This window comes from Anabrus simplex, chromosome X (genome assembly GCF_040414725.1).
Source record: "Anabrus simplex isolate iqAnaSimp1 chromosome X, ASM4041472v1, whole genome shotgun sequence".
NCBI classification, from domain to species: domain Eukaryota; kingdom Metazoa; phylum Arthropoda; class Insecta; order Orthoptera; family Tettigoniidae; genus Anabrus; species Anabrus simplex.
The window spans coordinates 108,725,225-108,751,912 of record NC_090279.1 but is presented as its reverse complement, the minus strand read 5'-3'; the positions used below and the strand labels follow the sequence as shown (position 1 = coordinate 108,751,912).

Below are 26,688 nucleotides of genomic sequence, written 5' to 3'. Positions count from 1 at the left end.
TAACTGCTGGGCCTACGATCTTGTTTTTCTGACAGGAAGGACAAGAACGTATAAATTTCTCTATGTCCTTCTTCATACCTGGCCATTGGACTATTTCTTTAATTCGGGCCAACGTTCTAGTCATGCCCTGATGACCACCCACAAGTGAACAATGCGCTTCCCGTAGAATGTTCAGCTTTTCTTCCTCAGTGAGGCTCTGAACTTCTACTTCAGGTGAACCTTCCTGCTCCTGATTCTCAGCTCCCTCTGACTCAGCATTTACGGGGCTGGGATTACGGTTTCGATTCTCGTCTAACCTCTCTGCTTGTGCGTCCTCGAGGTCATCCATCCTAGAGTTTCCTTCCTGTTCACCTGTTATTACGGCTTCTTGGCCTTCAGCGCTTACTACCCTTACCGCTGTCTCAGGTTCCGTCTTTTCTACTCTTTCGGACTCTATTGGGATTCTACTTAACGCATCTGCGTTCTTATTAGTTTTTCCCATTTTATATACGATTGAAAAATCGTATTCCGCTAATTTCAATCTGAACCTGATCAGTCGCGAAGATGGGTCCTGAACATTGAATACCCACTTCAGCGGTTTGTGGTCTGTAACCACTGTAAAATGTCTGCCTAACAAGTAAGGCCTAAAATATTTAACTGCCCACACAATGGCTAGGAGTTCCTTCTCTGTTACAGAGTAATTTTTCTCTGCCTTGTTCAGTGTTCGACTTGCATAAGCTACCGGCAAGTCTTTTCCTAACTCTCCTTGTGAGAGCACGGCACCGATTGCTTCTCCACTTGCATCCGTCGTTAGGATGAACGGTTTCGTGAAATCAGGGTACTGTAGCACTGGCTGCTCTGTCAGCTTCTGTTTTAATATACAGAAAGCAGTCTCTTGTTTATCGGTCCACACGTAAGGGACGTTGTTTTTCAAGAGTTCATACAGCGGCTTCGCGATTTTACTGTACTCTGGTATAAATCTGCGGTAATAGCCACTTAATCCCAGAAATCCCTTGAGCTGTTTAGTGGTGGTGGGTCTAGGAAAGTTCTTCACCGCTTCCACTTTTCGCTCATCCGGTTTAACCCCGTCTTTTGTTACTATATGTCCTAAAAATGCTACTTCCGTGTGCAAAAATTCGCACTTATCTGGCTGTAGCTTCAGATTGTGTTCTCTGAGTCTCTGAAAGACCTCTCTGAGTCTTTGATGGTGCTCTTCTATAGAGCTCGAGTATAAAAGAATATCATCCAGATAAACCAGAACTTTAACTCCTAATAAGCCTGCCATGGCTGTATTCATCATCCTAACAAAGGTACTTGGGGCATTAACCAACCCATGGGCATTCTGACGTACTGGTAGTGGCGTCCTAAGGCTGAGAAAGCCGTCTTCTCACGATCTTCCGGACGTACTAGAATTTGGTGATATCCAGACGCGAGATCCATGGTAGAGAAGTAGCGTGCTTTTCCTAGTGCGTCTAACAATTCAGTAATTAGGGGAATGGGGTACGCAGACCCTATGGTTACGCTATTCAATTGACGATAATCCAGGCAAATTCTATATTTCTGCTTCCCTGAGGCGTCCATTTTCTTGGGCAGAATTAACAATGGGGCGTTCCACGGGCTGGTACTCGGAGTGATTACTCCATCCTCTAACATTTTAGTCACCTGTTTTTGCACTTCGTCTTTCAGTGCTTCGGGAATTCTATAAGGTCTAACGTTTATAGGGGGTTGATTCTCCTTTATATCTATCCTATGCTCTAAGATAGTTGTGTACGTCAATTTATCTCCTTCGAGATGAAATACATCATTATATTCGGCGCAAATCGCATATAGTTTTTCTCTATCTCTGGGCGATAAATGATCTACCCTTAATTGCTCTATGAGCCTCTGTTCACGAGACTTATTTTCATGTTGCTGCGATACTTGTTCTACCGTGCACACTTCTGCTTGGTTAGGGGCTTCGCTCCACTGTACTTGGTGGATATTTATTAATGGGCTATTAAATGTCACTTCAGTATCGCGAGTATTTAAGATACTCACTATAGCTTTGCGATTGGGTGCTCGAGTTACACAACCAGCAAGGTACACCCCTGGCAGTAGCTCTTCCTTATCTATTATTCCCTCTGCCAGCGCTTTATCAGTATTTACCGATACTATTGTTTCTGTCCTCGGTTGGAGGCTGATAATTTGATTCGGAGGAATCCTCTTAGTTATGCAGTACTGCTCTCCATTTATTTCCGCTTCGCCCCTCTTATAATTTAATATACTATTCCTGAGTACATTCCGCCCTATAATGGCATCATATTGTAGGGGTACTTTATTATTAACCAGATGAAATTCATTAAAGTTTTCCCCTATAAGAAGGTCAACTGTGCCCTTGGTTCGGATTTCTTGGGCATCCGTACCTCTTACTTTTGCGCCCATTCTACGCACTTCTGTTTTGGAAGGTACAAATTGATCTTTTAAAAGAGATATTGGACTTCCTGTGTCCAATAGGCATTGCAGTAGACTTTTACAGTCTCTCAGCCCAATTTCTATAGTGCCTTCAGGTTCATTCGGAGAGTTTTCGCTTATTACACGAACATGACAGACTTCCTGGACGGTTAGTCCCATAGGATATTTCTGTTCAAAAATTTCAACGTACCCTTCCTTGAAATTTATAATACTGTCCTGCAATAGGTCTCTACCTATTAATCCATCAACAGACAGTCTGAAATCATCTCCTACAATGTGGAATTCGGGGTAATATTCCCCTATCTGCAAAGTAGCGCAACCTCTTGTGCGCGAGCTTCGCCCCGTGATTCCGGCCAATTCTAATTCTGGTTTCCTATGATAGATCTCTCTTTTAGGCACGGTATGTTCTTTTAGAAGGCTCACATCTGCCCCGGTATCTACTAAAAATCGAAAGGGCCTTTTTCTCTCTTTGGCATAGACCAAGATCGAACCCAAGCGATCATGTTCTGCACGGCTCTGTCCCTGACAGTGCTGTGTTCGGTCAGGCCTTCTATTTTCCTTACTTACTTCTCTGATTTTCCGTGGGCTGGACGTTGTGCGGGACCCGTGATCTTGCCCTGAGTCACGGTCCCGTACTCGTTTAAAACCCTAGAGGGCTGATCCCTTTCTCTCCACTGGGAGCCATTTCTCGTTCGAGCCGGCGGCTTTCCTTTGGTTCGCGATCGGCTCTGCGTACGTTGGTTCGTAGGAGGCCTTTCTCCCTTGTCACGAAACCAACAGGTACGCTGTCTGTGTCCCTTTCGCCCACATATAAAACATTTCCGTGCATCCAGTTGGTGAAATTCTTCCCAACATTCGGATTGCACGTGCCCCAATTTATTACAGTTGTAACACCTAACTATTTTACACACCTTTATTTCATGCGGACTGCTTGTACCTTCCGTACGCCTGGACCTACATTTCTCCGGTGCATGGCCCGGTTTCTTACAATGTTTGCAAACTTGTGGGCCCTTTTCTTTCGGTTTGGCAGCCCTACAATCTCGGGCTACGTGTCCTTCGCGATTACAATTGTAGCACACTACTCTTACATTTGCCTTCCTATAAGGCCTATGTGCTGAAGACCTAACGTTAGTGGTAGTTGGGTTTTTGTTTCCTGACGGTGGTTTATATCCACTTGTGGAACCTTTCGACCCCATTATTTGTTGCTTAGCCTTTTGAGAGACTATTGCGGTTTCTTCTTCCAAGGCTATATCGATAGCTTGTTCCACAGTTTGGGCACCCCTACTTTTTATTAAATTTTGGATCCTCTCGTCTCGTAACCCTTGCACAAAACTAGCTTTAATTAGTCTTCTAATAAATTTAGCTTGGTTTTCTCCTACTGTTGGAGACTCGTCCTTTATCGCAGTGTCACGGAGATTTGTTCCAATCTTATCTATTCTGTGAGACCATTGCGATATGGATTCCCCTGGCTGTTGCCTAGCTGCAAATAGCTGGCAAGCATAAAAATCTACTGTTCTACGCTCACAATAGTATTCTTCTAGTGCGGCCTTAATTTCGGGCCATGTACGCACATCTGACCGTACTAACAATTTACTTCGGGCTTCCTTCGTAATTTTTGTCAAAATTAATTTATAGAACAGGCCTCTTTTATCTGGCCTTACTACCTCTAATGCGGTTTCTACCGTTTCGCAAAATTCCCTCAATCTATGGGGTTGTGAACCATCAAATTCTGTATTGATAATGCGTAAAGCCTCAGTCACTGACATATATTGCTCAACATGTCCTAAATCATCATGATCACTTAATTGGCTAGGAGCCGGACTGGCTGATCTAACTGACCCTTCCATTTTATAAATGTGGCTTCAACTCACCCTACTGTTGATTGTTGAGTTCTGGAACTGGGCTCTGCTTCCTTTATGCAACACACTAGCTGCCTCTCAGTGCACGAACAAGTTTCTTCCTCTCCTTTCCAGCTACAAGACTTGTTACTCGAACAGTTGTAAGACCTCTGAAACAGTTGATAAGAGAATCAATATTCAGCTTAAAATTATCAACCTATGGGCAATCACTTTGCAGTAGTACAATTTAGTTAGTGCATTCACTCCACAAGCTGACACCAGAATTTTTAAGTCCACTTGTCATATCCTAAGGATATGGCAAGCTGGGGACTGGATAGGGTTCTAAAATGCACTCCAATTTACAATAAGAACACCAGGTTAAGGCGGCTTAATGCCAAGAGTTAATATATTGAAATTTCCCAAAGTTATTCACTGTACAATATATACATCTATATATACAACTCTTGATGCTAATTTGATCATGAATTAGGGAACTTCCTACACCTGCACAACTTTCTCTCTAGCTAAAAGTTCTTAGTTCCCTATTTAGTTCATTCAATACTAGTTAATACTTATCTTCCGAGCGATGGGAGTCTTCTACGACGTCTTCTTTCTTGAAGCCTGAGTTTTACTATCACACGTTAGCACACGCGGATACACTTCTTCCCTTCACTGGTTTCCCAAGAGATACAGTTCTGATTTACAATGTTACAGTCCAGGCTAATCACTAGGTGATTGAGTTCATATGTTGTACTGGAACCTGTCGATCCGTGGTTACCTCTTTCCTACTGACCGGCCCAATCTTGTACAGTCTTATCCCTGTTTCCTGGATAATAGGAGACCTTAGTCCCTGAGTGATGCTTCCCTCTAGCCTCCTGGTATAGTTAGTGTCTATTGAGTGGGTTCCTCCAGAGAACTTCACTCCTATTGAAGAACAATCAAAGTCCTTAATTGTCACCCTTTACTTTACGTCTTTACTAGAGCAGTAGAGATTATGTGCTTCCACTGCTTGTCAGAATCCGTTACTTTTCCCTGGTCGCGTAAGCCTAATTTACTTAAAAGGCTTCCCTTATTTTCTCGTTAATTTACAGGATCGCTAATGCGTTCCCTTCACCCTACTACTCTTTTACAGGAGTGTTCAGACTCCTGATGTATTGTCTAAGAGTACTATTGTCAATGACAATATTCCTGACTTCGAACTTCACTTCAAGTTCTGTTCGCGACCTGACTGGCTCAATGTCCCCGCCAGACCTTCAGCTTCCTTCCCAACTACCTCTTCTGACTGTGAGCTATGAACTAACTAACTGATTACCTCTCTCTGCTCTCCCTTAAGTTAATTCTGTATTTCGCTGTTGCTATGCTCAGCCGAACTTTGAACCCTGTGTACTTCTGATTTGTCTTATTCTCATTGGCTGGCAGCATCCCTTCCCAGAGGGAATTCTCAACCTTCTCAATTGTTCCAGAAGGTCGAACCTCGGAATTTTCCCTGTACTACGTGCGGTTTAAGCCGCGCTCTGTCATCCTTGACCATGTACATACAGTGATAAGGAATGACCAATATCCTGTGTTTGTTCAAACATTTCACCACTGCCTGAAAGCTCAGAACTGCATCTCTTTTAGTAATTCCCAATGAATATTTCAATCTCATTTTCTTACACATATAATTATTTCATCTTGATGCCTTAAGTTCTATTTCATTTCCAGACTCAAAATTTCTTATATCTACTTTTATTTCTGCACTGTGAGGTCGCGGTTCGAATTTATTTTCGAACCGCGTGCTCACGACTTATGACATGCGGGAGTGCCTGATCAGCGATACGACAACTATGTGTGTCATTGATCAGGCACTTGAAGCTTCAGGGAATGAGATGTGTATTCAAGGATGATATGGATGAGAAGCAGAAGTGAGTAAGGCGGTATAGAAAACCTGGCTGTCGATGCTTTATGCTGTATATATAAGACTAGCTGATGTACCCGTGCTTCGCTACGGGATTCTCAGAAAGACTGACTTTGTGGTTTTCCTAACTGAAATACACATAGGTAATTACAAAAACGTAAGTACGAATGTAGCGTTTTAAAGCAATGCTATCATATAAAATATTCGATCAAATGGAAAGCCGCACGTTTTATCACTTTTAACGAACAGTGCTGCGGTTAGATTGCGGTGCCAATCTAATAGTCCAAAGTTTCAGAGCTGGGATGACCAGGCTGCAGATTGCCATGAACACTCAACTGCCATTATTCCGTTAAATATGCACACTGTTCATTCCAATCAGTGCCTCAGAGTAGGGATTGAATAGCCCGAATGCTGATGATACAGTGTGTTACGTACCGGTAGTATCAGAAAATTTATAAACCAGGGGAATGGCATGCTAAAGAAGAAAGTTATCTAACTCCCCATCTACTTCCCATCAATATTCAGGCAGGCTCTTACACTCTGTACGACTGGGTGAGTTGACCGTGTGGTTAGCGGTGCGCAGCTGTGAGCTTGCATCCGAGAGATAGTGGATTTGAACCCCATTGTCGGCAGTGCTGAAGATGGTATTCTGTGGTTTCCCACTTTCACACCAGTCAAATGCTGGGCCTGTACCTTAATTAAGGCCTAAGGCACTCCTAGCCCTTTCCTATCCCATCGTCGCCATAAAACCTATCTATGTCGGTGCGACGTAAATCAAATAAAAATACTCTGTACGCAGCAGTAATCCTATCTACCGGAGAAGAGGGGCAACAGAAGACACAAAGGACATCACGACAAACAATGGTCAATGTAATGGTATTGTTGATCAATGTTATGAGGTTTCTATATTGTAGGCCTTCACATTTAGTTTTCTTTCAACTCTGTGATTTGTAAAATATTTTATACCGTAAACTGTAGTTTCTTATTCTCCGACTTTACACACCAATTTTCATTTTCATTTTTTCACTGTTTACCCATTTTCTCGTTACTCGGTGCTGATATGGACTTAGTAACAAAAATCCAAATTCATGAATATCTTTGTGATAATAGCCAGTACGGTAACAATGTATAAGACATGAATAATAGGAAATTTAATACTATATATCCTTAGTTGTGTAGCATTCACCGATTACACCTCTAATAAGAAATACTTGAGAATTACATTTTAGGCCTTCCCCTAAATTACCATTCCACTCAGCGTGAATAAAATAATTTACAGCCTAGACTATAGCGACTTATTTCCTGACTTTACATACCGATTTTCATCAAGATAGGACTACTAATAACAACACTATTTGAGAATTAAATTTTAGGCCTTCCCCTAAACTACCATTTCACTCAGCGTGAGTAAAATGATTTATAGCCTAGATTGTAGAGGCTTATCCCCCGACTTCACATACCGATTTTCATTTAATTCTCTTCAACCGTTTTCTCGTGATGCGTGTGCATACAGACAGACAGACAGAAATTACGGAAAAGCAAAAAGTGCATTTTCTTGTTACTATGGACATGACCGATACAGAAATACCATTATTTTCAAATTCTGAGCAATGTACAGACAAAACTCTTATTTGATATACAGGATGATGCGTAATTCGTGCACTCGGGCGTCGCAGCGCGACTCCTCACATGCCAGCAATAAAAAAATGTATCTTACAAATTTTCGTCGTGCGAGTATATCCGGTAGAAAACGGACGTTGAAGAATAGCAATCTGGCAACACTGTAACCATATGTAGGGTAACTACCGCTGTCAGCACGATGAGGTCGTGCTGTACAGTTGGTGTAGTGGGTCGAGTTTTTGGTTGGCATGCAGGAGGTCGATGGTTCGATCCTGGGTTGAGGCGCATTTTTTATTTGCTAATTTCCATCTGACATTACGTACTGTAATACAGTACGACACAGGTCACATGTATCCCCCATTTACAACATTTTGTAATGCTGAAACAACAAATACCTGGTTAGACTAATAAGAAATAAAACCAAACCCAAACCAAACCCCATGGCACCACAGCCCTTGACCTACCAAGCGACCACTGCTCAGCCCGAAGGCCTGCAGATTACGAGGTGTCGTGTGGTCGGCACGACGAATCCTCTCGGCCGTTAAACTTGGCTTTCTAGACCGGGGCCGCTGTCTCACCGTCAGATAGCTCCTCAATTCTAATCACGTAGGCTGAGTGGACCTCGAACCAGCCCTCAGGTCCAGGTAAAAATCCCTGACCTGGCCGGGAATCGAACCCGGGGCCTCCGGGTAAGAGGCAGGCACGCTACCCCTACACCACGGGGCCGGCACTAATAAGAAATAGACAGCTGAAACAAACAGGTTTCACATCTAGTAGATGAAGTGGTGCGAATAAATTCACGCCCACGACGTGGAAAGGGCGCCTTTCAAAGCTTACCAATGAAAACGATTGTTCGTCCATTTCTAGGAGCGTAGTATGTAAGTGCAAATGGTTTCTAGAGGATCCACTGCAATCGCTGTTGACGATTAAGATGCCAGATACCATACCACCTGCACTACATTTACGAAATAAAAAACATACGCCTCAACCCAAGATCGACCACTCGACCTCCTGCATGCTTACCCAAAACTCTATCCACTGCACCAACTGTACTGTACGACCAACTTTTGCTGACAGAGGTAGTTACCATACATGTGGTTACAGTGTTGCCAGATTGCTACTCTTCAACGTCGTTTTTCTGCCGGATATACTCGCAAGACGAAATTTTGTAAGAGACATTTTTTTATTGCTGACATGTGAGGAGTCGCGCTGCGACGCCCGAGTGCGCGAATTACGCTTCACCCTGTATATAGATTTATATAGAATTTGACGTTGGTGATAATTTTCTTTGCAATGTATTCCATACTTTTATACAGCAATATTCTGAAGTTCATTCCCTCAAAACTTGTTGTTTTTATTTGATTTACCACACACTGACACAGATAGGTCTTATGGCGACGATGGGATAGGAAAGGCCTAGGAAGTGGCCATGGCCTTAATTAAGGTACAGCCCTGGGAAACCTCGGAAGACCATCTTCAGGGCTGCCGACAGTGGGGCCCGATTACTGGATACTGGCTGCACATAAGTGACTGCAACTATCGAGCTCGGTCCCTCAAAACTAAGAATTTACAATGTTGAGATTTTTGTGAATTAAATAGGGCTGGTCCTGCACACCTAGTAGCTAGGTTATGTGTGTATAATTTAATTGAAAGTGACTATGAAGTTCCGTTTTGAGCATTTCAAATCAAAAGCAGTTATTTCAGTTAGTAATGAGTAGTTGGGAATGTTGTTATATGATGGTGATGCTTGTTGTTTAAAGTGCCTAACGTCTAGGTCGCCGGCCCCCGAATGTTGTGATATAAGGGGTAATTTGTTAGATTAGGTATGTATCTCTGGCCTGTCGTAAAGTAGAGAATACAGTGTTGGATGTTTTGAAATATATAAGTTATTCAATATTTAGCTAAATAAGTACACAGAACTTAGCAATCAGTGTTTTCAGAATTTTAATGCAAAGAATAGGGAGTTACGAACATTAGTGTAAAACTGTTGTTTTAACATTGATAAAACATGTGACACAGATTTGAGGTCCTTTATTTAATCATGAATTAGGCATATACAAACTACATTTTATTTCTTCCTGAAATGAAATCCTTGAAGTATTGTTCTGAAGGATCACGAGAGATTATGATGGGGGTGGTGCGCTACTTAGTGGGTATAATTTAGTTTTGCCTTACTTGCTCTATAGTTAACCTTTTATAGGCCAAAAGATCGCGAGTTGAAAAACAGGAATTTAAAAAAAAATATACTTACATGAAATATTACATTTGAAAATGTGATGTGATTGGACGTTTTGCAATAGACATTTGAGGTGTACGACTGTCTGTTTAGAACAAGAGATTATCTTCAGGGTGCAGTAGTACACTACTGTACTACTTTCTTCCATCCAAATCGTTCTCACTATTTTAGAATAAGTTAAGAAAAATATCAGTGTTCATACAAGGAACAGCAACAAAGTCATAATGGAGGAAATTCAGGAAACTGAACAACTTGAGTCACAGCAGTCATGCTTGGCAGGGAGAGGAAAAGCAACTCATCATTGGTCCTGTCTCTGGAAGAGGGTGAATAATCACTAGAGCACACGAGGCTGCCACTTGGTAGTAATATACCAAGTAAAATTTTCTAAAATAAAACAAAAATTAACACTTTGCATATTTTCTTTACAAAGCAATCTTCATATCACTGCTTGTAGCAATCTGCCATTTGCCCTTTATTTCTGATTTTTATCAGAAGTATTTAATACAATCATACTAAAATACCGTAACAAAAATATACAGCACTATAATATGAATATTACATTCATAACTGAAAAATTTTACTATGACCCATTAAATTGTTATATTTTCTGAAAAATATTTGTAATAAGACAGACATCCATCTAAGTTCTTCTGCATATATTCTACTTGATTATGTACAAGCTTCCTCTTGTTTTAACATTATCATTCCTTGAAGCATTCTTTGTATCCCCAAGATCATTTCTTTTCACGGCTTTCTTTAACTTCAGTTTTACTTCTTCCCCTCTATCAAGTTCATTTGATGCCCATTCTTTCCTTTTCTGGATGAGCAGTGTAACAAGAGTAAGCAGATCTCTCTGTTGTCAGTTGCTTCATTGTGGTTTGTCTTACGACAGTAACTTTTAACATTTCTGCTGACATGGGTGACGCTTTGTTATCATCAAATCTCGGCTCAACTGAGAGAAAACCATCTCTACACGTGCCCTCCCATGCGATACAGTGAAACATATCTATACTAATATATAAAGAGGTAAAGTTTGTTTGTATGTAATGGCAAATCTCACGAACTACTGGACTGATTCTAAGATACACTATCCCTGAGTGCTATAGGGTATGTTTCATTTTCATAACAATTCGGAAGGGGGGGGGGGGGGGGGGGGGGCGTGAGGAGATATAAAAATACTAGGCTAATCTAGGCGAAATATTGAATTTGTCGTACAAGGATGAGACAAAGCTCATTTTAAGCCCCTTGATGCAAAGAACAAAACTCAGTAAGCCCTACGGGCCCAAAAACCACGTTTTAAGGCCCTAAAATCTACCATTATTGAGATATTGGCACCACACTACCCCTGCTCTAGGAATCGGACTGCAGTAACCATGGCAACATCAGCTCCAGTATGCTTACAGGAGCGAGATCATCTACAATATATCACAAAAATCTAACATGTTACAAACATAAAATTTGCTATTTGCAATCTTCTTTAAAATAAAAGGACACAAATTTTTGTTTTCAGAAAATCCACTTAAGGGGTGAGGTTTGAAAAGAAGTGAGACGTTGAAATTGGTAGGCCGCACTTGGAATCTCTTTTAAAGATAAATGAACGCACTTTTTCTGGAAAATCCACTTAAGAGGTTGAAAAATTTTAAAAAGCGGGAGATGGTTTTAAAATGAGTATCTTCTTCTCTTCTACCGGTTTTCCCATACCTGTGGGGTCGCCAGTGCGAACTGTGTTGCATATGTGGATTTGACGCTGTTTTACGACTGGATGCTCTTCCTGACACCAACCCTATGTGTAAGGATGTAATTACTATTGCGTATTCCTGTTGTGGTTGGTAATGTGGTGTGTTGAGTGAATATGAAGGTTGGGACAAACACAAACAAAGAACGTGTCCTCGAGCTAGAAGAATTAATCACACGCGATCCGACCCAGCCCGGAATCGAAACCAGAACTCTGTGAACTGACGACCTCAATGGTAACCACTCAGCTAAGGAGTGGGGCAGTTTTTAAAATGAGTATATCTCATAAACTTAACAGTTACAGGCGTGAAAATTGGTATTTGTAATCCTCTTTAGATATAAAGAAACCCCTTTTTTTTGACTGTTTATCACATGTAGAGTTCCGTGTCGCATGTTCCAGATTTAGCTCTGCAGTAGCCTGGTCATCTTAGCCCCAAAAGGCAATGCCACAAACGTAGTTTACAAAGAGGTTCTGGCGTAAATGAAATGCAATTTTTCGGCGAGTGTATATGCTTTAGGGATTTTCAGGTGATGTCTTAGTGCAGTACCGAGGAATTTTTTTTAACAACTTATGAAATCCTCGTGAGCGAAGCCGTGAGTAACAGCTAGTCTTAAATAATTTGGCTACTTCAAGATATTTGTGTTTCGCACAAGAAAGGTTTAGATTAATCTGTGGTTTCCAGTACTTATAAATTACAGACTTTTAATTTGCTTTCTCCAACTTAAGGATTTTCCACTCATCTTGAAGGATAATACTAATTCTTCTTCTTCTTCTTATTATTATTATTAATGTGAAGAATATCAGTGTGAATATCAATGGGAAGAACTTTGCAACCTTTATTATGTCTACACAGCAGTGATTAGGTTGTAGGAAACTGGTAAGTATTAGGAAATTTGCAGAAGATGTCCGCTACTGTTGATACGGTGTTCCTATACACTCTTCAGAAGGAAAAAAATAGGTTTATTTTTCTGGCAAGTCTTGCACAAAATAATAAAAAGTACTATTTTGCATAAAAGAAGGTTACCTAACAGAAATATCTGCTCCTTAATCCATGCTGTATTCAGCCTTTCTAAAACCTACCGTCATTGGTAGTAGCAGAGATTCTTCAATTCATCAAACAGAAACTTCAATGAACATTTCCTCTTTTTGGGAAGTCTCTGTGAATAATCTAAACAATACTCCACTAGACATAAAACTCAATTCACCCTTGTATGTTACTTTTTCTAAGAGAGTAGCGATGAATTTGTAGCTGTGATAAAGATGTACATGCCGCATCTTTGGGGCAAAATTTAGAAACACTTAGAAAATTTTTATGAAGAGCAAGACATAGTTCTATCTGTTAGAACATGGTAGATATTATTCAGTTCTCATGATGCTCTACGTATTTAAAAAAAAAAATTTTTTGGAGTGACACCGTAGTCATCATAGTTTTAAAGCAAAATAATTCCCAGAACATTTCTGCAAATATACTTTAGTGAATGTGGCTGTTAACAATCCTAGTGAAAACTTGCCTCCTTCGAAGTCCACCATTAATGGTACTAAGTACAATGAAATAGGGACATTGGGTATGGCAGAGTACAGTCTACAGTGGTGGTGTGCTCAATGGTTTTGCTCAAATTATACATCAGCACCAGCAAAATCTGTTGTGGCATTTTCAGTGCCTCTTTATTTAGTATCCCTTACTCCAGTAAATAATATCACAGGTAAAGGTCTAACGTCCTACACAACTAAAGCCTATCGAAACATGAGGGCTTAAAATTTGTATGATAATTTAAGACAATAACAAAGTGAACCATGTAATGTTTAAGGACTTGTCAATATCTGAGATTTATGAATGTAATCTGTCAGAAAATTTCAATTTTTTTATGTTGACAGTGTGTATATTTTAAAAATTACTGTAATCAGATGAGCTTTACCAAACAGACTCTGAGAAAGCTATAATGCTTCCATCATTCTATTACCATAACAAAACAACTGTTGCCAAGTTCTCAGATATCAGAAGCATGTTTACTCAGAATGGTTCGAAAAACTAAACTTTGGAATAGCCTTTGCACGTAGGTACTCTTGAAAAATTAATATGTTCTATGAAACTAGATTAGTTGTGATCAAAGAAGAGTGTAGTGCTGAGTCAAGAACTGCGCATTTTCTGGAAATTGTGTCTCACTGATAGAAAATAATGAATATTTCCCTCTGGGAAAATCAAATTATCTTAATAAGATTTTCAATAAAATATGTGGTTAAAGAGGATGATAAAGGGGAAACCATACTGAGAAGAGAGATCGAAGCATCACTGAACGAGATGAAAAATAGAAAAGCAGTGGGAATAGATGAGATTCCTGTTGAACTGTTAAAAGCGTTAAATAACGAAGGGAGAAAGGAGTTGATTGGATTATGTAATCAAGTATACATGACAGGAAAATGGCCAAAGGACTTCAGTGAAATCATCTTAATCCCTATGGAAAAGAAAAAGAACAGCAAAAAATGTGAAGAACATAGGACATTGAGTCTAATTTCACATGCAGCCAAAGTCTTACTGCGGACGCTCAACAGAAGGATATATGGAAAGCTGAATAACTTTATAGGTGAAGAACAGTTTGGTTTCAGGAGAGGAGTTGGAACAAGAGACGCCATTGGACTTCTGAGGGTGATAGGAGAGAGGTACATAGAGAAAAACAGGAAGGTTTATGCTGTATTTATTGACCTTGAGAAGGCTTTTGACTGTGTCAGATGGGACAAATTGATGACAATCCTGAAGAAACATGGAGTTGATTGGAGGGATAGAAGGCTAATAAAGAATTTGTATATAAACCAGAGAGCAAGAGTGAGAATAGGAGATGAGTTGAGTGAAGAAATTGAATTAGGAAGAGGTGTAAGACAGGGCTGCTCTTTATCACCGACACTATTCAACATCTATCTCGAAGAAATAATCAATGAAAGTTTTAATGGAAATAGTGGAGTTTGTGTTGGAGGTAGGAGAGTAGAATGTATAAGATTTGCAGATGATATGGTTGTGATGGGAGAAAGCGAACGTGAAATGATACAAATGTTAGATAAACTCAACATGAAACTAGAAGAATATGGAATGAGAATTAATAAGAAGAAGACCAAAAGTATGATAATTCGAGGAAAAGGTAGAAGTTGTCATATTAGTATAGGAGGAGAGGAAATAGAGCAAGTCAGTAACTTCAAGTATTTGGGAAGTATAATCAGAGATGATATGTATTGCACAACAGAAATTAAGAAAAGAATTGCCATAGCAAAAGAAGGCTTTAGGAAAAAAATCAAAATTATTTTGTGGACCACTAAAGAAAGATTTGAGGAAAAGACTTGCTAAGTGTTACATTTGGAGCATAGCGCTGTATGGCGCAGAGACTTGGACATTGAGAAAGAAAGATGAGAGAAGATTGGAGGCACTAGAGATGTGGGTATGGAGGAGAATAGAACGAGTGAAATGGGAAGACCGGGTAAGGAATGAGGAGGTATTACGAAGAGTTGGAGAAGAACGAAGTATTTTACAAACCATTAGAAGGAGAAAAATGAACTGGGTCGGACATTGTTTGAGGAGGGACTGTTTACTGAAAGAAGGAATAGAAGGAATGGTGAAAGGCAAACGAGGAAGAGGAAGGAAAAAATATCAAATGTTGGACAATATCCAAGGAAATAAATATTCGGACATGAAAAACTTGGCGCAGGACAGGCAACAGTGGAAGAGGTTCATCCCATGACAAGACCTGCCATAAGACAGAATACCTAGATAGATAGATATTACCTAGCAACCATTCAGGCTGAGATGGGAAGTATTGAGATCTGCGCAGCTCTTAAGGTACTGTTGCTAGGTAACATCACCTTACACATTATTACATAATACTACATATGACCCCCAGCTCTATGTGGTGTGGTTTACTATAGACACATCATAGTGCATGAACCATGGGCAACCGCTAAGTGGCAAATTAGTGGTCCTCAGAGTCGGAATACCCTTTGCTATGGAATAGGAGTGGCATCTTTGACATATTCTGAGCCAGGGCCCTCTTATTGCTGAAGCAGCTAGAACTATGCCATCCACCAGTGGTACCTACCTGTTAGAGGAGACATTCTCACTGTGACTATGTGTAAGCATGGTAGCATTCTGCTTCAGAGAATTTACCGACCTCAGAATATTTTAAGCAATCCTCAGACCTGAAATATTTTCCTGTATAAGAGACGAGTCTCTCATAGTGCATTGGCACTGTCTGTGGCTCCAAGTAGCCTACGCAGTGGCCTCCACTTTATACACTAGCCATGCGTCTTGGTAGGTGAGCTAGTTACCAACTGATGAGCCCATATTGGCATACTGGGGCAAAATGCTGGCAACCAAGAATGAGTGAGCTGGAAAATTTATAATGTCCAACAACGGACCTTTTCCATTGGAACCATGGGAGTAACTCAGTCCCACTTCTATTTCACAGGCAAGGGACTGCTTGGAAACAACTTGTCAAACAAAATGGAATTTGATGGAGAGCCATCAATATTAATGGGGCTTATGCAAGAAATAAAGTAGAACTGGTAGAGTCAGCAAAGAATATGCATCCAGATGCATTAGGAGTTAATGATATTTGGATAAGTGGAGATAATGAAGAAGAGATAGAAGATAATAAATTGTCCTTAACGGGTGTTAAAATAGGAAGGACTGTTCATGAGGAGTACTATTGCACACAACATAGTTTATCTTAGGCTCGGACATGAGAGATGACTTGGGTAGATTTAGCAGTTGGAGGAATTAGGACGAGAATTCTCTGTGTGAACCGATTTTGAATTAGGGAATTGTGCAGATATTCCAGGAACTTCGATAGTGAAAATTGTATATTTTGTATAAACTACAACCGTAACATACCTTATGGTAAAATAGGGTTCACAGCACTTTGGAGATTCAATAAAAACTACCTACCTCTAGGTCTACGACAGAGAAAGTGAAATATGTCTGTAGATGAATAAGGATACAGAATCTCTAGGACGTGGAAATTAGACAGAAGTCCATGGATATGATTAGTGAAAAGTTCCAAATGATAGACAGTAAGCAGGTTCAAAATATAGAAAGAAAGATCAGAATACAGGGATACTGTAGTGGAAATGGCAAGAGAATGCTTAGGAACAACTGTGTGTAAAGATAGGAAAATGCAAACATGTTGGTGGAGCAACAAAGTGAGGGCAGCTTGTAAATGAAATGGCTCCAAACAAGGGCTGATGCAGACAGGGAATTGAACACAGATGAAAGAAACAATGTAAAACAAACAATTGTTGAATCCAAGAAGAAGTCGTGACAAAATCTCGGCAATAACCTAGAAAGGCTTGGTCAAATGTCAGGGGAAACTTTTCTGGACAGCAATTAAAAATTCTTAGAAAGGGAGGGAAAAGGGAAATGAAAAGTATTTGGTAACTCTATGTGAATTCACAATGGAATCACTAGATACGTGGAAGGAACATTAAGGGAAATTCATCCGTAGGCATTGCGAACAACAAGGGGTGGATGACAATGATGTTACAAGCTAGTGAAATTATGCATGAGAAGTTCAAATAGATGGTAAATAAAATCTATTGTCATAAAGCAGCAGGAATAGTTGAATTTAGACCTGAAATGGTGTAATGTTGTGGAATGGCTTTGCAGAGTAATAAGATTAGTATGGAAAATTAAACAGGAATAATGTAACATAAAATATGACGAGTTGAAATCTATTGACTTCAAAAGGTGTTAGTTAAACAGTCACTTTGCAAAAACTTGCAAATTAAATAAAATAGTCTTTCACATTGAGACAAAACAAGAACAACTTGCAAATTAAATAAAATAGTCTTTCACAGTGAGACAAAATAAGAAAAACTTGAACTGTTCATTTTGGCCTATAATAATACCCATCAGTGTGAAAACATCAGGTGAGCATGCAATAAATCCTTGCTTATGTGTAATCAACATCCTCTTCCTCCTTTCTTTGACTGTCGTCTTCACAATCGTCATCCATACAGCCTTCTTTTGTAGCAATAACATCAGCTGCAAGGACATATTGTAGAACTGCAACTTTTCATTTTCACCCCAGTTTTCACCAAAGTGGAGGCACAAAAGTCGCCTGATATCCTTCAGTTTTGCTGCCTTCACTTGAACAGTTTCTTCAACGTTTTCAATACAAGCATTTTGCCTGAAGTTTTGTCCCTTCCTGCAAAGACTTTTAGGTTCACAAATGCCAATGTTGTAAAACGGATCGCCTTGAACTAAAGTGATGTTCTTGTTTTTGCCACGCGTGATCATAATTTTCTTTGACTTCTGGAATTTGAAATGCCATTGGCCTGGCTGTTTGAGGATTCCATCAGTCGGATTTCCAGTTACAGACTGAACAACTTCGACCCAAATGGATTACCATAGCATAGCTCTCTAACACTTTTGTGTAATCCTCTGGGCTCTCAATCACATCCCTTTGCCTCAATTCCCTCTCCAATTTGCCTAAAACTGTCAAGTGGAATGAATGAGTGCCCAACAACAGGGAACCAAATCTCAACAGTTAGGAGCTTCAGAAAGCAGCCAGTGAGACAACACTCCCAGCATTGCTTTGTTTTTATTCTGACTGCCGCATCCGTCAGGAAACAAACATACAGTTGTAACCTCATCTAGAGCAGAGTTGTGATCCATTGCTGAAGCAATTTGGTTACATCCCTTGGGATACTCATTTTCGATCCAAAAATAGCTTAAAGTGTTGCTTTTATTTTGTGGTGATAATGATGAACCCTGGCATATGGTGAAGTTGTAGAGGTAGAGTTGGCGGGAGTAGTAAGCTGCCTGATCTGGAATTTTCAGAAGTACTAAGTTTTTCTGACAATCGTAGCTCAGTGTTAGTGCATTTTCCACTTCAAGCCGAATCTTATCGTAGAAAGCATCTGCTCGTTTCTTGTGTGTTTTTAACTGGAATTTTAAATCTTCTCTCTTCTCTGGAGATTTTTCTTGCAAAATCTTGTTCTGAGTGCACATGCAAGTAGAGCATTTGTCTGAGTATGGATTGTCAAAACTGATATTGAAGTTTTCTGTGAATACCATACGGAAAAATTCATATTCAACGTAGAGATCATCACTTTGGTGTATCTCAGTATACATTTTCCACATCTTTTTTGTGTTCAAATCACTAGGGAAGTACTGTCGTTTAGTTTTCTTTCCCCGACAATAGTGGCTCTGAATTGGTTTGAAAGTTTTAATAAATGCTTTCACTGCTTCACGTTTTGGCCTTTATATTTCAGTTCTACGGTCACTGCCTCGTGTTTCACTTTCCTTGAATCTCTGACACAATCGGTTCACACGGTCACGCTTCTCCTGCAGAATGTTTAAAAACGCAGCACACTCTCACATTTTCAGTTACATCACCTCTTTGTTTGGGAAGAATAAAGTAGATGCTTAAAATTCCTCCTCCTAGGAACACCCGGTGGAACACACTTCTTTCTGGGAGTAGTAAGTTGAACATGCTGAAGGATGAAGTTTCTTTTCCACTGCAAGTCTGGTTTCTCGTAATACCTTTGATGTATTTTACGAACATCTTGCATCGACAGCTTATGTCATCGAAAGGTTGCTAACTTCTGGTGTTTAAAATCTGGTTTCTTTGGTAGTCCTTTAGATACGTGTCTGGAAACAAAAAAAAATTACTTGAGAATTCTCAGCTAAGGCATTTCGAAAATACATCAACCTAATAAAAACAAACAGTTGGCACGTAACAATGAAGCACACTAAGTGGCTCCATTAAAATGTTCTGACAATAAAGCATACCTTGCTCTTTTAGCGACATTCCTTTTCCACGGTTCAGAGCATCTTCTCCTTTTCCTAGATATTGTAGGCCCAGTTTCAATCACTATTTCAATGTCACTAGTATGATTTGCAGTATGGTTTTCTTCTCGTAACATAGCTGTACGTTCATTTGCTTCCAGCATTCCGGTCATTACACTTATCACAAGAAGCAAATAAAACTTTTTTTTTTTTTGCTAGTTGCTTTACGTCGCACCGACACAGATAGGTCTTAAGGTCTTTAAGGCGACGATGGGACAGGGAAGGGCTAGGAATGGGAAGGAAGCGGCCGTGGCCTTAATTATAGTACAGCCCCATGTGCATCTTCCATACATTTGCAAAGCCAGTTATATTCATAATGGAGATGCAAAAGCCGCTATATTTATCGCAGCTGTTATGGCCTCCATCTTGTCAGAGATTATGCAGATGCAAAACCAGCTAAGTTATCCTAATCACTGCGTTGATTTCTTTTCTCTAGGAATTTGCCTGGTGTGAAAATGAGAAACCACAGAAAACCATTTTCAGGGCTGTCGACAGTGGGGTTCGAACCTACTATCTCCTGAATACTGGATACTGGCCGCACTTAAGCAACTGCAGCTATCGAGCTCGGTACAAATAAAACTAGATAAACAACACTATCAAGATAAACCAGAACGACCACGTTGCCTTCCGTTGGCGGGCTCAAAAGCAGACAACTGAGTGCCTCAGAAGCTGCTACCTTCATAGAGTAAAGAATCCTATTCTCTGCTCGCTGTCTTCTTGCCTTGATGTAGCAATACGGTTCACTCCACCCATCCTCTCCTCCCTTCCACAGTCCCCTATTCCTTTCCCACCAAGTTCACTGCCGCCTCAACACGAGACTCAGAGCCAACAGAAGGGCAGTAACCAACACAACAGTAGATAACAAATAACTTTCAACTAACGTGTAAGTCCTCATCTGTTTCATATTATGTAATCCGACTTCAACTTCTCCTTCTCTTACAGAAAACATTATTTCAGTATCTACTGACAAGGATGCTAAGGGCCACTTCTACAATTTTTCAACTGATGCTTCTGTCTCACTTTATGTTCACGAATTTCATCAGCGGCCTTGGACATATTGTATTTATGACAATCATGTTTTATGCTTGTGTTCACGCCCTCATGTCGTTGGCTTTATATTATTACAACTTTGGTATTCCGCTAACATTTTAAATGAACTGTTTTAATTGGACAAGATTATAGTTTAATCATTGACAGTGTTTCCATTAGCATCTTTATATTTTGTATCATTTCTCACAGTTTTATGTCCCGAATTTTAATAACTGGCTAAACGTTTAGCTTCCACATTTAATATTAGTTGTACTCTTGATTATTTTTAGGCTGAAGATGCCCTTAATTGAGGGCGAAGCATGTCCCATTTAACTGATAGTCTATTTATGTAACCACTATAAGTGAAAATAAAAGTATTGAATAGGTGGATTAAATTAAAACACCTTCATTGTTGTTGAACTGAGTGGTATGTTGCGAGCTGTCAGCGGAAAAATAGCGTGGAATGACATTAGTAGACAAATAAGTTTGAGTGGCGTCTTTAATAGGAAAGATCACAATATGGAATATGAAGATAAAGTTGGAATACAAGAGGACAAATTGAAGCAAATATTCATTTATAGTAAGGGGAGCTAGGGATTGGAATAACTTACCAAGGGAGATGTTCAATAAATTTCGAATGTCATTGAAATCATTTAAGAAAAGGCTAGGGAAACAACAGATATGGAATCCGCCACCTGCGCGACTGCTCTAAACGCAGATCAGTATTGATTGATGAAAACCTCCATAAGTAGTCCTATGTTGGCTAAAAATCTAAAATAAAAATAAATAAATAAATAAATAAATAATGCTTGTACGTAAATTCTTTCATTTCTTTTGTTATTTTACTTTGTCATGTGTTTTTCACCATAATAATATAATGCTCTTTTGTTATTAGAAAAATACTCTGGTATTTCATATTAATATTAGAGGTGATTAGAGTAGATACTATTGTAGACTATAGTTTAGATATAAGTACCGCCGTGTTAATTGTAGTTTATATGACACCGTTGCCCCTGTGATTGGGACAGTAAGTCCTATAGTGTTCAATAAATAAATTACTCTTCTGAAACAGAAATCCATCGAGGCTAGTCCTCAATTGATTTTTAAATGTGCCATTGGCCAAATAGCCGGAGAGTATATGAAGATATGAGTTGTATCATGCAACTTATTCCTACTGCTGCTGAGGAGTCCGTTCCATCTTTTTCTGGGACTCCTCGATGAAAACTCGTTCCTTGATGGAACAATGAAGTTGCAGCAGAATGTTGTCACATCGTAAATGCTATGGTATGCAGCTTACTGTGGCTAACTTTGTAAGATTTAAATTACTTTGAACCAACATGTGAGTTCTTATTTGACATAGTAACAAAGCATCGCAGGAAGGATATGTGTTGCCCATGAAGTCACATACACAGTCATCACAAGTGCGGATGCATTTCAAGAATACAAGGATCATCCACATCATCATTTCAGGCAGTATCGTCACAACTGCTAACCATCTAGCAAGTTATTTTGCGGATATGTCTGGTTACGGGAATCACCATCCTGATTTTCTGGCTCTGAAGCGGGAGGCAGAATACCATCATCAGAATTTTGCCACTCAAGTTTCAGAGGATTATAGCGTGCCGTTTACCAAGTGGAACTTCCGCAGTGCAAGGACGTAGCTCCCTGACCATGTAATGTAGAGAACACCTCAGCGAGGATAGCCTCTTATATCTTCTTGGGGTGTTCAATCAAATCTGGATAGAGGGTGAGGTTCTATCACAGTCGCGAGAGGGAATATTAATTGCTCTCCTCAAGGCTAACAAAGATTCTAAGTATGCAGGAAGTTACTGACCTATTTGTCTCACTAACCGTCTGTGAAAACTATCTGAGAGGACAGTGAATCGCTGACTTGTGTAGTGTTTGGAACTTTGGTCCAAGTACCAGTGTGGGTTTTGAGCTGCGCGCTCTACCACTGACCAATTGGTATGCTTGGAGATTTCTACCCAGGGTACATTTCTCCGAAAACAACATGATGTGGTTGTTTTCTTAGATTTAGAAAAAGCCTATGACATCGGAGAATGATATGGTTTCCTTTCAGTCCAGCATCAGTGGAAATACTGAGGTGACTTGCCAGTTTTTATTGCAGATATTTTGTCCCTGCATCTATTCAGTGTCCAAGGAGGGAGGGCATATTAGCAATATCATGTTCAGGAAAATGGAGTGCCACAAGGATCTGTTCTCAGTGTTCACAATTAACATAAATTGTATGTTTGCTGATACTGGTTCAGAAGTAGTACCATCACTATATGTGGACAATTTTGCTGTGCTTTTTAGTTTACAAGGTATGGCAGCCTCAGAGCAACAATACAGAAATTTACTACGAGAGTGGAACAGTGGACTTTAGAACATGCCTTTCTGCTTTCACCGCAGTTGTTAACTTCTGCCAAAAGCGCACTCTTCACCCCTATCCTGAGCTTTATTTAGGCGGGGACCCCTCTTGCTATAATTGACATGTACCGATTTATTGGGTGCCTTTTCAATAGTAAATTATTGTGAGAACCACGTGTGCGTCAGTTAAAAGTCAAATGTACTAACAAACCGAATATTTTGAAGTTTCTTAGTGGCACTACATGGGCCTACAGTGCATGGTGCTCCTACGACTTTATAGAACACATTTTAGCAGTGCAGCATATGGATAAGCAAGGCAAAGTGTCCTTGTGAAACTGAATCGTATCCACCACAACAGAGTTAGGTTGGCAACTTGGCATTCCATACAATCCTGCTCACTGAATCTGGTCTGCTGTCTGTATACTTGATGTGCACAAATGCTATTGTGCTATGCTGAAAATTTTGAAGTACAAACACACACAATCACTCTTTATAAACAACTCTCCAACATCATAAATTATTTTTTCAGTCCTCAGAGTCAGTGAGAACATTCTAATGAATGTGGAAATGTTTAGATCACTTTCAGTGGTGCTGTTATTTTAATCTCAAATAAGCTTTTAATTACAGAAGTTATAATGCTTAATTTTGTACTTTCCTTTTCCAGAAATGGAGGCTGCAGTAAATTCTCTGCCCAGCGAGGTACTGGAGACAATCTTCGCCCACTGCACTTGCAGAGATCTGCTTCAGTCAATTCAGAATGTGTGTTCTCGGTGGAGGGAAGTAGCCCAGAGTACCAGGCTGTGGAAGGATGTGACTTACTGTCCTGAATACAAAGCAAGATCCGAAGAAGTTGTGAAAATGTTGAAGATTTCTCCAAACTTACAGAACATTACTCTAGAGGACAGCTTTGATGATACAGTCCTACAGGCAATAACAGAAAATTGTGCGGAACTGAGAAAGTTAGAAATACTTACACTTCCAGACCTTGATCTCAACTTTCTTAAGACCTTGCAGGAAAAATGTCCAAAAGTTCAGTATCTGAGTATTCCACACTCAGTGTTGACAGACTTTGATAAGTGTGAGGTGGTTGGAAAATTCACCAATTTAAAGGTTTTAAATTTGACTGGAGATCCAGACACAAATACTTCGCTGATCTTAAAACCAGTTGCAGACCATTGTAAGAAGCTAGAACATCTAGAGTTTTGGACTGATAGGTTTGAAATGAATGACCTTCGCCATCTTCTATGCATGAGAAAAGACACCCTGCACACTCTAGGAGTATGTTGCTGCAATGAATCCGGTGAATGTGTGCTCCCAGCTCTGTCGATCTGCGAGCTGAAGTCTTTGTCTCTGTTTAACTACAGTGACTGTTGGAGGCATTATGAGAAAATTGAATATTTTGGAAAACTGAAGACTGTAAGAGCACTTTCAATTACCGATTTTAATTCTGAAGATGAGTCAGATGATCTCAAAGAAATATTTGAAAATGAAAATATGGCACAGTTAGCAGAATTAAAGCTTATACTATCAACTTATTTTGATGATTATGTTACTGAAGTACTCATAAAAAACTGTCCGCTATTGAAGGATCTTTCTTTGATAAGCTGTTATCGAATGACGGATGCTAGTTTTAAAATGATTACTAATTTTAAAGAGCTCAATTCTTTGACTATGTCTGATACCAGTTTTGTGACAGAGACTGGGATACTTCATTTACAAAGTGTTAAATATTTGAAGTGCCTTAAAATTTCGATCTGTAAAGTAGGTCTGCGAAATATTGTAAAATTGAGTAAATTACGGCATCTGAGTCTAGAGTGGCAAGACCTTGCTGAATTTCCCTGGGATCTAGTTCCTCATCACATGCAGAATCTCCAATGTCTTCAAATCTACCATTGTAGAAATGTGGACACATGTGCTCTCGAGAAACTGAAGACTGTGTTGCCTTCTTTGAAAGTGAAAGTGAAGGTGTCATTATATGAATATTGTACCTACGAATTTTGCCTCTGGCATTTCCATCATGAAGCCCTGTGCCATATGCAGGGCTCTCAATTCAACTTTGATCCCTCAATGACATGCGGTTGTCAGAAAGTGAATTATGTTGATGATGATTGAAAAATAATATAATGCTGTATTTATGAATTTGCTGTAACAGACATTTGAAATATCCTGCCCTCGTAGAGGCCTGGCCTCTTTATTTATCTCTTCTCTCAGTTTGAATGCCTAATTGTTATATGTTGTCCTCCTTGTCATCAAACCAGCTTGCCCTCTCCTGTTAAACTTTCAGGTAAATACTCTCTTGGCAGTTCAAGTATCAGCCCACATTAGTCTCCATTCTCCATCACTGCTTCAGATATCTTCACTAAAATTTCCTTTTCCTACTTAAAAATCAAACATCATCCCTGTCTGTTATTACCGGGCACTCTGAATCATCTGAATCATTTTTGATGCCATGGTGCCCGTCAACAAATTTATTAGTGCTGTGTTTAAGTCGCTGTCATACTTGTGATATATTTTACAATAAATTGCACTGACCTTTCAAATTAAATATATTTAATTAATTAATTAATTAATTAATTAATGGATTTACTGCATAGTAAACTCACAAACGTTTGAATTTCAAAGAAGAACATATCTTCTAACTCGCCCTTGAATGGAGTTCTGTTTATTGCAGACACATTTAGCAGCGTGAAATTCTTCAAAAAATACCACTGTCATAGCAAGCAGGTGTGTGATATTTACATACCAGCTGTTATGCTCTTGCAGTCAGAGAGATAATCCACCTGGTAGCCGCCCCTTTTAGGGAATCGGAACATCGCACTCCTAATCAGTTGATATGAACAATATTTATTTTATATGATGTTTGGCTTAAGCTGGAAATGGGGCATAACTCAAGATTAAAATTGTCACCATCAGGTAGATTGTCTCTTTCAGATTTTATTTGAAGAATAAAATCCAATACACAGTACTTCATATTAGGGAGTACAAATGGTGTCCAACAATCGCCAGCGCAGAATCACTATGGTCTGAATAATAGTGTCTGGGATTTTGTTTGTTCTTAACACATTGTGGAGCAAGTGCTCATCATACTGCTCAAACACTGCGCCCAGCTATTTTCTGTGTAACTTACTGCTACAGTGCATGCACATAAACAAATCAGTCTAACTTCACACAAACCTTCTACTGATTATGGTGAAATTTACTGGAGACCTTTGGAAACATACATACATTCATACATTACCATTATAGACTGTTATGCCTTTCAGCGTTCAGTCTGCAAGCCTCTGAGAATTTACTAAACGTCGCCACAATCCTCGATTTGCAACTAGTGTTGTGGCCTCATTTAGTTCTATACCTCTTATCTTTAAATCGTTAGAAACAGAGTCTAACCATCGTCGTCTTGGTCTCCCTCTACTTCTCTTACCCTTCATAACAGAGTCCATTATTCTCCTAGGTAACCTATCCTCCTCCATTCGCCTCACATGACCCCACCACCGAAGCCGGTTTATGCGTACAGCTTCATCCATCGAGTTCATTCCTAAATTAGCCTTTATCTCCTCATTCCGAGTACCATCCTGCCATTGTTCCCACCTGTTTGTACCAGCAATCATTCTTGCTACTTTCATGTCTGTTACTTCTAACTTATGAATAAGATATCCTGAGTCCACCCAGCTTTCGCTCCCGTAAAGCAAAGTTGGTCTGAAA

At 39.7% G+C, this 26,688-nt stretch overlaps 1 protein-coding gene across 3 annotated transcripts in view; it reads left to right on the top strand.

Moving 5' to 3' along the window:
* LOC137503083 (F-box/LRR-repeat protein 2-like) overlaps positions 1-25,397 on the top strand; it is a 154,049-nt gene extending 128,652 nt beyond the window's left edge. For all 3 annotated transcript variants that reach the window (XM_068230529.1, XM_068230530.1, XM_068230528.1), the window contains exon 2: positions 23,651-25,397. In XM_068230529.1, the coding sequence (XP_068086630.1) occupies positions 23,653-25,098 (1,446 nt within the window). In that variant the 5' untranslated portion in view covers positions 23,651-23,652 and the 3' untranslated portion in view covers positions 25,099-25,397. The remainder of the gene's footprint in view (positions 1-23,650) is intronic.
* Positions 25,398-26,688: the final 1,291 nt, after the last annotated feature.